The sequence below is a fragment of the Desmodus rotundus genome, chromosome 1, assembly GCF_022682495.2.
Source record: "Desmodus rotundus isolate HL8 chromosome 1, HLdesRot8A.1, whole genome shotgun sequence".
Classification (NCBI taxonomy): Eukaryota; Metazoa; Chordata; class Mammalia; order Chiroptera; family Phyllostomidae; genus Desmodus; species Desmodus rotundus.
In genome coordinates, this window is record NC_071387.1 from 86,926,810 (window position 1) to 86,939,799 (window position 12,990).

At 40.3% G+C, this 12,990-nt stretch overlaps 1 protein-coding gene across 5 annotated transcripts in view; it reads left to right on the top strand.

The window, feature by feature from the left end:
- The first annotated feature begins 1,033 nt into the window (after positions 1-1,033).
- The window catches only part of VPS35L (VPS35 endosomal protein sorting factor like), a 159,352-nt gene continuing 147,395 nt past the window's right edge, over positions 1,034-12,990 (top strand). For all 5 annotated transcript variants that reach the window (XM_024560480.3, XM_045195354.2, XM_045195355.2 and 2 more), the window contains exon 1: positions 1,034-1,125. In XM_024560480.3, the coding sequence (XP_024416248.1) occupies positions 1,097-1,125 (29 nt within the window). In that variant the 5' untranslated portion in view covers positions 1,034-1,096. The remainder of the gene's footprint in view (positions 1,126-12,990) is intronic.

Consider the following 12,990-nt stretch of genomic DNA (forward strand, 5'->3'; position numbering starts at 1 on the left):
CAACCCTTAATCCCCATGACCAGTGACATCTGGGCAGCCCTTGGGTGGCTTGTGCTGGGTTGTGCTCATCCTGCCACCCATTAACTGTGCTCCAAATGATTGTCTAAAGTAACAGTAGCATTGAGGATGCACTGACCTCTTTTTTTAGAGGGGGGATTGAAACCCCTCGTAGAGAATGGGGTAGAGCCCTACCCCTAAGGGGGAGTCTTTTTTAAAAAATGTGTTTAATTTTTGAAAGGGTGAATCATGGATGCCTCTCTCTGGCACCCTGACTGGGGACCCAACCCGCAGCCCAGGCAAGTGCCCTGATGGGGAATCGAACCATCCAGCCCGCGACCTTTCATTTTGCGGAATGAAGCCCAACTAACTGAACGACACCAATCAGAGCGAGAAGGGAAGGGTCTTTTCACTAGGGAGTGGTCTCCCTTTTTAGGCCCGGGGTGGGGGTTGGGGAGGGAGAGACCCCCTCAGAGGGGAGCTAGCACCATTCTAGCAAGAGCCCCTCAGCAGGTGGACTCTGAGCCCTATCCTTCTCTAGAAAGGAAGATCCAGTCTACAGAAGAAGGCCCCTTTCCCCTCGCTTGGGAGGGTACCCCATTTCTAGAGAGTCCTCTTGCTGGTAAGGGAGGCCCTCTGCCCTTTGCTTGGAGGGAGCCGCACCCTCCCTAAAAGAGGGAGTCCCTTTTCAGGGTGGAGGCTCTCCTCTAGGAGGGTTGTAACTCTCCTATAACTCTCTAGGGAGTTATCCCTTCTCTGGGGTAGGGGGAAAGGCTCCCTTCCTCCTCTCAAAGAAGGGTGCCCCTCTCCACTGAAGTAGCCCTTCCCCGGGGAGGGAGGAGTTCCCGTCTAGGGAGAGGCTGGAGTTCCTTTGTAGGGATTAAGCCCCTCTACAGGTAAGGAGCCTACCTCTCACAATCACGCCGCCGAGGAATGGCGGTGCTCTGAGGGGCGGGGACCCGCCCCTCATAATTGTGGCGCTTGCGGAAGTCGCTGCCTGAGCTTTGCCGGACGTGCTTCTGCCCTTCGTAATCACGGAGTCCGGGGCGGGGCGGAGTCTAAAAGAGGGAAAAGGGCCGGTCGCTGCGGAAGTGATCATATGACTGAAAAGATGGCGGCCTTTCCCTGGTAAGGAGAGTGTGGTAGCTGAGTTTCGGGCGGCGTAGTCATTGCTTGTCTCTTTTCTCTGCCTCGGTGCGTTTTTGTGCTTGTGTGAATTGCTCCTCTCTTGGGAGCTGGTGGAGTCTCTCATCCAAACCCCGGGTTGTCTTGACCCAGAGGAGCTCGGTTTTTGGTTGTCTCCTGACTCCTAGAGAAAGCTCAAGTTTCCGGCTTCTGCTTTCCTAGTGGGGTTGGTGCGAGTTTTAGGGGCGCTGGATGCAAAGAAGCGTGGACTCAGCTTTAAGTGTGGATAACTCGGGAGCCACTCAGTTCATCTAGAGGAGACTTAGTTTCCTCATTAGCAAAAAGGCCGCTGTCCTACTTTGTTAGGGGCCCTGCGCTGGGTATTGGGGATGCAGAGCCCTCAGACTACTCTCTGCCCTCAGGGAGCTGACAGTTTCATGGGGAATATTCACACAATAGAAGGATGTCCAAATAAAGCATTTGAATGAGGTACAGCCTCACCGGGGTTCACTGGGAAGGCTTCAGAGAGCCTTCCCATTCTAAAACTGGATTTTGCAGGATGTGTAGGAGCTCATTAAGCGGGAGGGAATGGCCCCTGCGAAGGCTGCCAGGCTTAGCAGGGCTTTTGTATCTGGAGTGATTGGCGCTTCAGACACCCGGCGGGTGCTCTGAGTGCTGGTGAACCACAGGGAGTTGTGATGGTGATAGTGGAATTATTTGGGGATTGAGCTTTCTCCCTTTTGTCTCAAAAAGGGAGATGATTTTCTGATTTTTCTTTTCAAATGATGTGAAGTGTTATACATTGAATGAGTCAGTGAGCAAATGAAAGAATATACAGCCCCAGACCTTTGAGATAATCAGATACAGGCAGACCTTGGAAATTTTGCCGGTTGGGTTCCACACCACTGCAGTAAAGTGATTTGTGATCAAAATTTATTACTGGATGGTCTTGCTTTCAGTTTGTGCAAAAAACTGCAAGGTTTGTGAAGCACAATAAAGCCAAGCTCAATAAAATGAGGCTTGCCTGCACCTGGCTACCTCTATGTCTTCCTTCCAAATCTCGAACACCCTAAAGCAGGTTTGGATGCCACTGAGCGCTTCTAGCCCTGAGTTTTCTTTGACCTGGTCATGTGAAGCAGCTTTTAGGGAACCATGCAGGCTTAAGCACAAAAACACCAGGCCTCAGTTATCTGGAATGTTGTCATTAGAAAATTCAGAAAGTTGCTATTTTCATCTCTGCCTCCCAGTATGTTTTTACCTTTGTTGTTTTCAATTTAAATTACAAACAGAGGTGGCATTAGCCTTTAGCATCTGGGGTCTCCAAAGTTCCTAATTTGGCCATGCTCTAGACATTTTTCTGTGTGGTAGCACATAGTTGTCATTTGGTTTTCTGATGTGAGGCCCACAGAGGAGAACTGTGTTTCTGCCATTGTTTTTTGACATACCAAGCCTTTATTTTGTGCCAGGCACTATGCTAAGTGCTTAACTTGCAGCATCTCCTTTAACTCATATAACAACCCTGCTTTTCAAATGAGGAAATGATAGCAGGAGGACGAGGACGTTTTCTTAGTCATAGATCCTACAAGGAGTTCTGAGGTTTTCAGCCCAGAACCTGGGACCTTACTCATTGTCGTCAGCTGGACCTCCAATTCTGTACTGAAGTTTCTGGGTTGTGGATTTTCCAAGTCCTGCTGCATTGTCATGGGTCTCCCCAGAAGCCCCTTTTCACAGATTTATCTCTGATATATTTTGGCCTAGCCTAATGTGTGAAATGTCCAGCACCCTGTGCGTCACATTTCCTGTTTACATCTGTGTAACAGCACCCTAAAAATGCCACCCTTTGGAATCAGAATTTCTACATCATTTAAAAATTTTACTGGTGGCCGGGGGAGGTTAGGATTCTGGGAGAACAAAACTCTGTGGCCACATTGTTATTAGTAATTTAAAGGGTCACTCAAGAATTAAAATAGCTTACAAAAAAGCATTTAGTGGATTTTGGCATTTCCAGTATAAGGAGATAAATTTGGCAACTGGTAGTGGAATTTCTACATATCCATATTCTCAGATATAAATAATTAAAAAATCGGGAGTTGTGCATCTTTAGTGCATATAAATCACCTGAGAATTTTGTTAAAATGCAGTTCCTGATTCTGTAGGTCTGGGATATTTCAATACTCCCCAGGTGATACCCTTGCTAGGGATCTAGGGACCACACTTGGAGTAGCCCAGGCCTGGACCCAGCCAGGAGAGTAGGTGTGAGATGTTGGCCTTTTTTCTGTGGCAGCTCCTGAGGAACTAGATTATGGGTGGCAGTCTTTTGACCAGCTCTGTTAGCAGAAAAAAAGAGAAGGATTTTTGTGAAAATGCCCACTAGAGGTTGCTGTTAGCCTTACCAAAGACCCAGGCATTGAAGCAAATGCTCTAATATCTCGGACTGGTCTGGCGGAAATGCCAAGGATCAAAAGGTAAATTTGAGGAAGTAATGGAAGAAGTGATAGGAAAGAAAATCAGAATATAGCAGTGTGATATGACTTCAGGAAGGGTAAACATTTTTTTAAAGGTTTTTTCAGAAGTTGTTATTTTCCAAAGAATTCCCTCCCCTCAAACTTTAAAAACAAAACCAAACAATATCAATGCTCAATCCTTAAAAACCAGTAGATGCCCTGGCTGGGTGGCTCTGTTGATTGGAGTGTCATCCTGTACACCAAGAAGTTTGCTGGTTTGATTCCTGGTCAGGGCACATACCTAGGTTGTGGGTTCAATTCCCAGTGGGGCACGTTCAGGAGGCAGCTGACCTCTCCCTCTCTCCCTCTCTCTCTCTCTCTTTCTCTCTTTCTCCCCCCCCACCCCTCTCCCTTTGCCCTTCCCTCCTTCCCCCCACCTTCCTCTTGCTCTAAAAGAAAACAAACATCCTGAGGATTTTTTTAAAAAGTAGACAATTGCTTAATTTTTCAGGTTCTCAAGATAACTCATAGGTGATCTGGAGAATTTTTGAGTGCAGTAGTGGGATTGCCTTGGTTTTCATCCTTCTCTCTCCCAGTTGCTGTCACCTGACAAGTTACCGCCAGTTACAAGTCTCAGCACCTCTGAAAAATGGGCATAATCATAGCATTGTTGACACAAGAAATGTTCAAACCTGTAGAGAATTTTTATGAATTTATATGAACCAAACTTAACAATAATTGCTGGGAAGCAAAATCTCAACAGATTGAGAAAATGCTCCAGAGAATAGCACAGCTTATTTTGTACATTAGACTCTAACAAGGAGATATAAGGAGGGTTATATGAGAATTGGTGGTGGATTAATTCTCATATTAATTCTCATAATCCACGGGGCAGGGGAAAACAAAAAAGGGAAATCTCTGAGATTGGATAAAGAATAAAATGGAGAGAGAAATTTCTTTTACTTGGTTGGTACAGGATAGTTAACAATTAACACTTAACAGCACATAGAGATGGTGTGTAGGGGAACATACACCAATGAGGGGCTGTGTGTTTTCTTGCTCTGGTGTGGAGATTGTACCCTGAGGGGTCCAGAAAACAACAGGAATACTCTGATGTTCCAAAGGCATGTTTTCATAGATGCAGAAAGACAATACATAGGCTTACTGTCCTTTTGGTAAAGATTGACCTTTGTACAGAAGCTGCAGGCCTAGGATGTGACTACCTGCTATGACTTGCTTTTAGTTAGGAACTTTTTTGTTTAGGCCATCCTGTATGGTTACTTTTGTATCTGAGTTTGTAAGGCCCACTGTGCAGGCCTTCCCTGAACTTGTCAGGTTTAGTATGTGGCCTCTTTTTTTGTCCACGGCACCTACCTCCTAAGGCTGATTAAATGAGGAAATGGAGGTAAAGAGCTGGGCCTGGATCCTGGTATACAGTAATCACCAAATAAATGGGAACTATTATTAACATTGTTGCATATCAAGTAATATAATGCTTTTGGGGTAGTACTTAGCTGTTGATTGATTTGTTGATTATCAGGGATGAAAACACATTTGCAGTTGAATTTCAGGTCAGATGACATTTCTGCTCATCCATTAAATTAACCTTTCAAAATTCTATCAGTAAAGCTTAGGGTAATCTGAAAGGAGAACAACTGTAATTCAGTTTTTAAAATGTTATTATGACTATTGATAGCTATTATTCCAATTTTTTATTCTTGGAGTCTTTCTTGTTTTTATTTTTATTTTTTCTATTTATTGGGGTGATGTTGGTTAATAAAATTATATAGACTTCAAATGTACAATTCTATAATACTGATGTGTATATTGACCCCCCCAAAGTCAAATCTCTTCTCTTGTCCCATATTTGACCCCCTTTACCACCCACCTTTTCTCTCTGGTAACCATCATACTATTGTCTGTTTCAGTGAGTTTCAGTTTTACTTCCTACATATGAGTGAAATTACACAGTTCTTGACTTTTTCCATCTGACTTATTTTGCTTAGCATAAGTCTCAAGGTCCATTCATGTTGTCACAAATGGCAGCATATCATCTTTTCTATGGCTGAGTAGATTCCATTCTGTATATGTACCACATCTTTTTTATCAAATCTTCTTTGTCTAATACGCAGAAGAGGGATTGTTGTATCATATGGTAACTGTTCTTACTTTTTTGAGGAATCTTCATACTGTTTTCCATAATACCAATTTACATTTCCACAAGTAGTGAATGAGGCTTCATTTTTCTCCACAACCTATCCAGCACTTGTTATTACTTGTCTTATTGATAGTAGCTGTTCTGACAGGTGTGAGGAGGTATGTCATTATAGTTTTGATTTGCATTTCCCTAGGAGCTAGTGAAGTTGAGCTTCTTTGCATGTATCTGTTGGTTATTTGTATGTCTTCTTGGGAAACTTGTCTGTTCAGATCCTCTGCCCATTTTTTAAGTTGGATTTTTTTTTTGTGGTTGTTGACTTGTGTGAGTTCTTTTTATATTTTGGACCTCAACTCCTTATTGGAGGTGTTGTTTGCAAATGTCTTTTCCAATTCAGTTCATTGCTGTTTTGTTTTCTTGACATTTCTTTTGCTATACAGAAGCTTTTTAGTTTGATACCGTTACATTCATTTATTTTTGCTTTTACTTCCCTTGACTTTGAGGTCAAATTCATAAAATCCTCTCTGAGACCAATGTTCATAAGTTTAGTACTTACATTTTCTTCTATGTAATTTATTGTTTTGGGTCTTGTATTTAGCTGTTTGATCCATTTTGAGCTAATTTTTGTGTGTGGTGCCAAATACTCTAGTTTCTTTCTTTGCATGGGGCTTTTAAATTTTTCCGGCACATTTGTTGAAGAGGCTTTCTCTTCTCCATTGTATGTTTTTGGCTTGTTTGTCAATAATCATTTGCCCATATACATGTGGGTTTATTTCTGGGCTCTCAATTCTTTATTTTACTTTATTTTTATTGATTTAATTAAAAAATATATTTTATAGTTGTTCAATTAGAGTTGTCTGCATTATCCCCCTCCATTCCTCCCCATGCCAGCCAAACGTGCCTTCCTCCCTTGCTTCCACCCTCCCCCTTGGTTTTGTCCATGTGTCCTTTCTAGTAGTTCCTGAAAATCCTTCCCCTCATTATCCCCTCCCACCTCCCCTCTGGATGCTGTCAGATTGTTCTTAATTTCAATGTCTCTGGTTATATTTTGCTTGCTATTTTAAAAAAATATTTTATTTATTTTTAGACAGGGGAAGGAAGGGAGGGAGAAAGAGAGGGAGAGAAACATCAATGTTTGGTTGCCTCTCGCATGCCCCACATGGGGGAGGCTGACCCACAACCCAAGCATGTGCCTCAACTTGGATTTGAACCAGTGACCCTTTGGTTCACAGGTCAGCACTCAATCCATTGAGCCACACCAGCCGGGGCAGTTTTGCTTGCTGTTTTCTTTTGTTGATTATGTTCCAGTTAAAGATGAGATTATATGGTATTTCTCCCTCACTGCCTGGCTTATTTCACTTAGCATAATGCTCTCCAGTTCCATTCATAATGTCGCAAAAGGTAGGAGCTCCTTTCTCTCTGCTGCATAGAATTCCATTGTGTAAACGTACCATAGTTTTTGGATCCAGTCATTTGCTGATGGGCAGCTAGGTTGCTTCCAGTACTTGGCTATTGTAAATTGTGCTGCTATGCACATTGGGGTGCATAGGTTCTTTTGGATTGGTGTTTCAGGGCTTTTAGGATATAATCCTAGCAGTGGAACTGCTGGGTCAAAAGGCAGTTCCATTTTTAGTTTTCTGAGGAAATTCCATACTGTTTTCCACAGTGGCCTCACCAGTCTGCATTCCCACCAACAGTGCACTAGGGTTCCCTTTTCTCCACATCCTCTCCAGCACTTGTTTGTTGATTTGTTTATGATGGCCATTCTCATTGGTGTGAAGTGGAATTTTATTGTGGTTTTAATTTGCATCTCTCTTATGGCTAGTGATGCTGAGCATGTTTTCTGATGCCTCTGGGCCCTCTCTATGTCCTCCTTGAAGAAGTGTCTGTTCAAGTCTTTTGCCCATTTTTTAATTGGGTTTTTTGTCTTCCTGGAGTCGTGTGTTTTCTTTATATATTTTGGAGATCAAACCCTTGTCCGAGGTATCATTGGCAAATATATTTTCCCATACAGTTGTTTCTCTTTTCATTTTAATGCTGTTTTCTTTAGCCATGCAGAAGCTTTTTATTTTGATGAGGTCCCATTTGTTTATTCTTTCCTTTATGTCCCTTGCTCTAGGTGACATATTGGTGAAAATATTGCTCCGTGGAATACTTGAGATTTTCCTGCCTATATTTTCCTCTAGGGCTTTTATGGTGTCAAGACTTATATTTAAGTCTTTTAACCACTTTGAATTTATTTTTGTGTGTGGTGTAAGTTGGTGATGCAGTTTCATTTTTTTTGCATGGAATTGTCTAGACCTCCCAACACCATTTGTTGAAGAGGCTGTTTTTGCTCCATTTTATGCTCTTGCCTCCTTTGTCAAATATTAATTGACCATAGAGACTTGAGTTTATTTCTGGGCTCTCTGTTCTGTTCCATTGGTCTATGTGTCTGTTTTTCTGCCAGTACCAGGCTATTTTGATTACAGTGGCCTTGTAATACAGTTTGATATCAGGTATTATGATCCTTCCTGCTTTGTTCTTCTTTCTCAGAATTGCTGCAGCTATTCAGGGTCATTTATGGTTCCATATAAATTTCTGAAATGTTTGTTCTATATCTGTGAAATATGCCATTGGTACTTTAATAAGAATTGCATTAAATCTATAAATTGCTTTGGGTAGTATGGCCATTTTTTTTATGTTAATTCTTCCAATCCATGAACACGGAATATGTTTCCAATTCTTCATTTAAAAAAAAAAATCTCTTGTTTTCAATTTATAGGTCCCTCACATCCTTTGTTAAGTTTATTCCTAGCTATTTTATTCTTTTTGTTGCAATGACAAAAGAAAGTTTTTTAAAAACTTCCATATCTGAAATGTCATTGTTAGTATATAGGAGCACAGTGGATTTTTTACATTAATTTTGTGTCCTGCAACTTTACTGTATTTGTTTATTGTTTTAAATATGTTGTTAGTGGAGTCTTTAGAACTTGTCCATTTCTTCTAGGTAATAAACTTGGTAACATAAAGTCTTTCACAGTATTACTGTATTTTCCTCTGTATTTCTGTGGTGTCCATTGTAACTTCTTTCATTTCTGATTTTGTTTGAGTCTTTTCTCTTTTTCCTTAATGAGTCTAGCCAGAGGTTTGTCAATTTTATTATTCTTTTCAAACAACCACCTCTTTTTTTCATTATTTTTTGTATTTTTGTTGTTTATTTTATTTAACTCTGCTCTGATTTTTATTATTTCTTTCCTTTTGCTGGCTTCAGCAGCATTTGTTCTCCTGTTTTAGTTTTTTAAGATGTAATGTTAGGTTGTTTATTTGAGACTTTTCTTTTTTTTTGAGATAGGCTTGTAATGATACAAAGTTTCCTCTTATTAGTGCTTTTGCTTCATCCCCAAAGTTTTGATATGTTGTATTGTCATTCTCACTTGTTTTATGTATCTTTTGATCTCTCCTATTATTTCTTCTTTGATCCAGTCATTTTTTAGTAGCATGTTGTTTAATCTTCACACACATTTGTGGTTTTCTCCTGCTTTTTCTTTGCAGTTGATTTGCAGTTTTTAAGTGTTGTGTTCAGAGAATATGCTGAATATGATTTTGATCTTTAAATTTGTAGAGGGTAGTTTTGTGTCCCAACATATGGTCAGTCCTTGTGAATATTCCATGTGCACTAGAAAAAAATGTTATTCTGGGATGAAAGGCTCTGTAAATGTTGATTATGTCCATTAGTTTAATGTATCATTTAATGCCAATATTTCCTTATTGATTTTCTTTTTAGGTGATCAGTGGGGTATTTAGGTCCCCTATTATTGTGTTTTTGTCAGTTTCTCTTTAATTTTGTTAGTAGTTGCTTTATATATTTTGGTGCTCCCTAACTGGGTGTATATACACAAATACATGTTATGTCTTCTTGATGTATTGTCCCTTTTATCACTATAAAATATCCATCTTTGCCTCTTGTTATCTTTTTATTTTGAAAACTATTTTGTCAGATATAAGTACAGCTACATCTGCTTTTTTCTGGATGCCATTTGCTTGGAGAATAGTTTTCTACTCTTTTACCTTGAGTCTTTATTTTCCTTGCAGCTGAAATGTATCTCCTGAAGGCAGCATATGGTTGGTTGGGGTTTAAAAAAATTTTTGTTTTGATCCATTCTTTGACTTTTTCTTGGTGAGTTCAGTCCATTTACATTTTGGGTATATGAGAATTTCCTATAGCCACTTTATGTTGTATTTTCTGATAGCTCTGTGTCTCCTTTGTTTCTTTTTCCTTGTGTTTCTGGGTTTGATTGTTTGTTTGTCTTTGATGTGATGGTATTCTATGATTTTTTTCTTCTCTCTTTTCTCTCTTTTTGTGCTGTGTCTCAGTTCTGGATTTTTTGTGTATATGCAGTTACCATTAGATTTATGCAAAAAAAAGTTTCATATATGCAGTCCTTTTTCTTACTTTATATTCATATTAAATGAACATTAAATTTCTAATATTTTTATATCTTATCTCCACCCCCCTTTGCAAATTCAGACCTTTACCATCTCTCCTTTAATATATTTGTTGTCACAAATTATCCCTATTTATGCTGCGTTCATTTCAAAGTTGTAGTACCTATTGTCTTCTCTTTTTAAACTGTTTTTTACTGTCTTCGACCTTTATGTTATTTTAAGCATATAATACCCCGTTCTGAAAAATGGTTAAAATTTCCAGCTTCTCTCTGTTAGTCATCTTACTCATTGTTATATACTCTTTTGTCTTTTCATTTTGGGTAGAATAATCCATTTTAGTATTAACTGTAATGGAGGTTTTTGGGAGGTAAATTCCCACAACCTCAGTATGTCTGTAAAAGTCTTATTCTTCTTATATAAAGGATATACTTTGCTGGTAATTTCTCTCTTTCAATAGTTTGAACATTTGATTCCACTCTCTCCTAGCTTGTAGGGTCTTTGCTCAAAAATTTGATGATAATCTAATGGGGTTTCCTTTATAGGTTACCATCTTCTTTCCCCAGGCTGTCTTGAGATTTCTCTCTTTGTCATTAATTTTTGACATTTTTAATATAATGTGCCTTGGATGAGGCTTTTTTGGATGGAGATTGATTGTTTCTTGGATTCAAGGATCCAGCTCTTTTCATAGGTTTAGGAAGTTCTTGTCAACTATTTGTTTGAATAGGCTCTGTGTTCTCTTCTCTCTCTCTTCTGGAATATTCATTATTTTATATTGTTCTTTCTAATGGAATCGTAGTTCTTGTATTTTTTTTTTTAACTCTTAAGTCCCTCTCTTCCATCTGCTCCATTTCTAGGTTTCTGTCTTCAGCATCACTAATTTTTTTCCTCTATGTGGTCAGCTGTACTTCCTAAGCTTGCTGGTTCATTTTTTATTTCTTTTATTGAATGCTTTTATTAAGCTCCAGAATTTTAGTGAATTCTTATATTCAGCTCCAGAATTTGTTTGATTCTTTTTTTAAAGTTCCAGCGTCTTTAGTGACATACTCCTTTTGCTTTCTGAGTTTATTTCTGAATTCCTTAAGCTACCTGTTTTCTTGTATCTTGTTTTTTTCAGAACTGCAATCCTGAATTCCCTGTCATTTAAATCACATATTTCCATGTCTTTATTTTCTAGAGGTTTTAAAATTTTCTTTCTGAGCTGCCTGGTTACCTTGGTTATTCATTGTATTTGATGAATTCTTTCTTCCCTAGGCATCTATGGAAATGAAATCTGGTTTGTTTTTCTTTTTAAAGGGGGGGGGCACTTCTCTATTTAGTAGGTTGATGAGAACTTTCATTTGTTTTCCTGTAGGTGGCGCTGAAACTCAAGTTTATTAGTTTCTCTTGCTCTTCTCTGGCTTCTCAGATTTCTGTAGGGTGGTGGAAGATGCCCTTTATTTCCTGTGGAGCTAGTTATCTCCTCTGTGACCAGGTTCCCTTAGTCTCAGGGCACCACCACCCCATGGGGAAATGTGGTGGGATATGGAGTTTTGCACCTGTAAAATCCCAGCGTGCCCTGCAGTGACACTCTGCCAGTAGTGCAACCACTATGGGTGTGGTGTGAGCTTGGAGAGGCTGGCTGGTGTGTTTGTGGCTTTGTTCTCCTCCCAGTAATCTCAACTGCCTACCCTCAGTGCCTCACTTCTGTATCTCCACACCTCTTACAGGGATTAGCTACAGTATGTGCCTGCCACTCGGAAAGTATTCTGCCTCTTCAGTTTTCAGGGCAGCAGATAGTGTGCTGTGTAGCTCCACATTGCTACAGCTTTTTTTCTGGGGCCCTCTGCTAGCTCTGGAAGAGCCAGGCAAGGTCAGCTCTGTGAGGGTGACAGGAGGCAGCGAGGCTTCATGACTTTCTGCTTGGCAGTGATGACCACCAGGGAACTGTGGCCAAATCTTTGCACTCAGCCTCTGCGCAGGTCATTGAGTTCAGCCACAGCTTGTGCTGACTATTCAGACAGGAACGTTCACTGTGTCTCTTTGCTCCTGGCTATAGAACATGCAGGTGGCAACCTGATTCTTCCCCTTTCCTGAGACCTGCAATAATCTCTGGGCTGCATTCGTGGCGCCATCTCAGCTCTTCTCCCTTGCCTTTTCCCCAGTTTGCTCCCACTGACCCATATTCAGATGTTGCAATGCACAGATATCTAAGACATGCTTATGTTTTGAGCAGGGAATCCTTTGTTGAATTATAGCTGTTCAAATTATTGTAACTTCTAGGGGAGAGACCAGGGGAAATCCTGCCATTTTTCTCAGGATTTTGTTTGTTTTAAAGGTCAGGGATTGGCTGATACCATATTAAAGGGAGTTTGGAAGAATATTTCACATATGACTCCCAAATGCAATATTTTTGGAAGATAAACACAGTGTGTATATTTTTTAAATGTAACCCAGAGGGACTGGACAATGTATTGTGTTTGGGGTTTTTCCTTGAAAAGCTAGAAAGGGGAGGCTAGTTCATTTTGTTAACCAGTCTTTCTCCTCCTGCACTCAAAGCCAAATTTATTTAGAAAGGGGTGGAAATGAAATTAGATGGGACCTCAGTTCTTTTGGGTTAGTTGGGTGTCTGTATTTGTGGTGACATTGAGTAAAGCTGATTGATGGCACAGTTAGATTTGAGGTGCTTATATTTCCATACAGATATTAATGATGTCATGAAGTTACGATTGGGGTGGGGTGAGGAGGTGTTGCGGGGGGAAGTCAAGGGATTGGGAGGCCAAGGACCAAAGTTGCCAGGTTCCCGTGCTCTTTAGTTTTTTTCTTTCCCTAAATGCGGGTGGGTGGTAGGCTGGAATTGTTTTC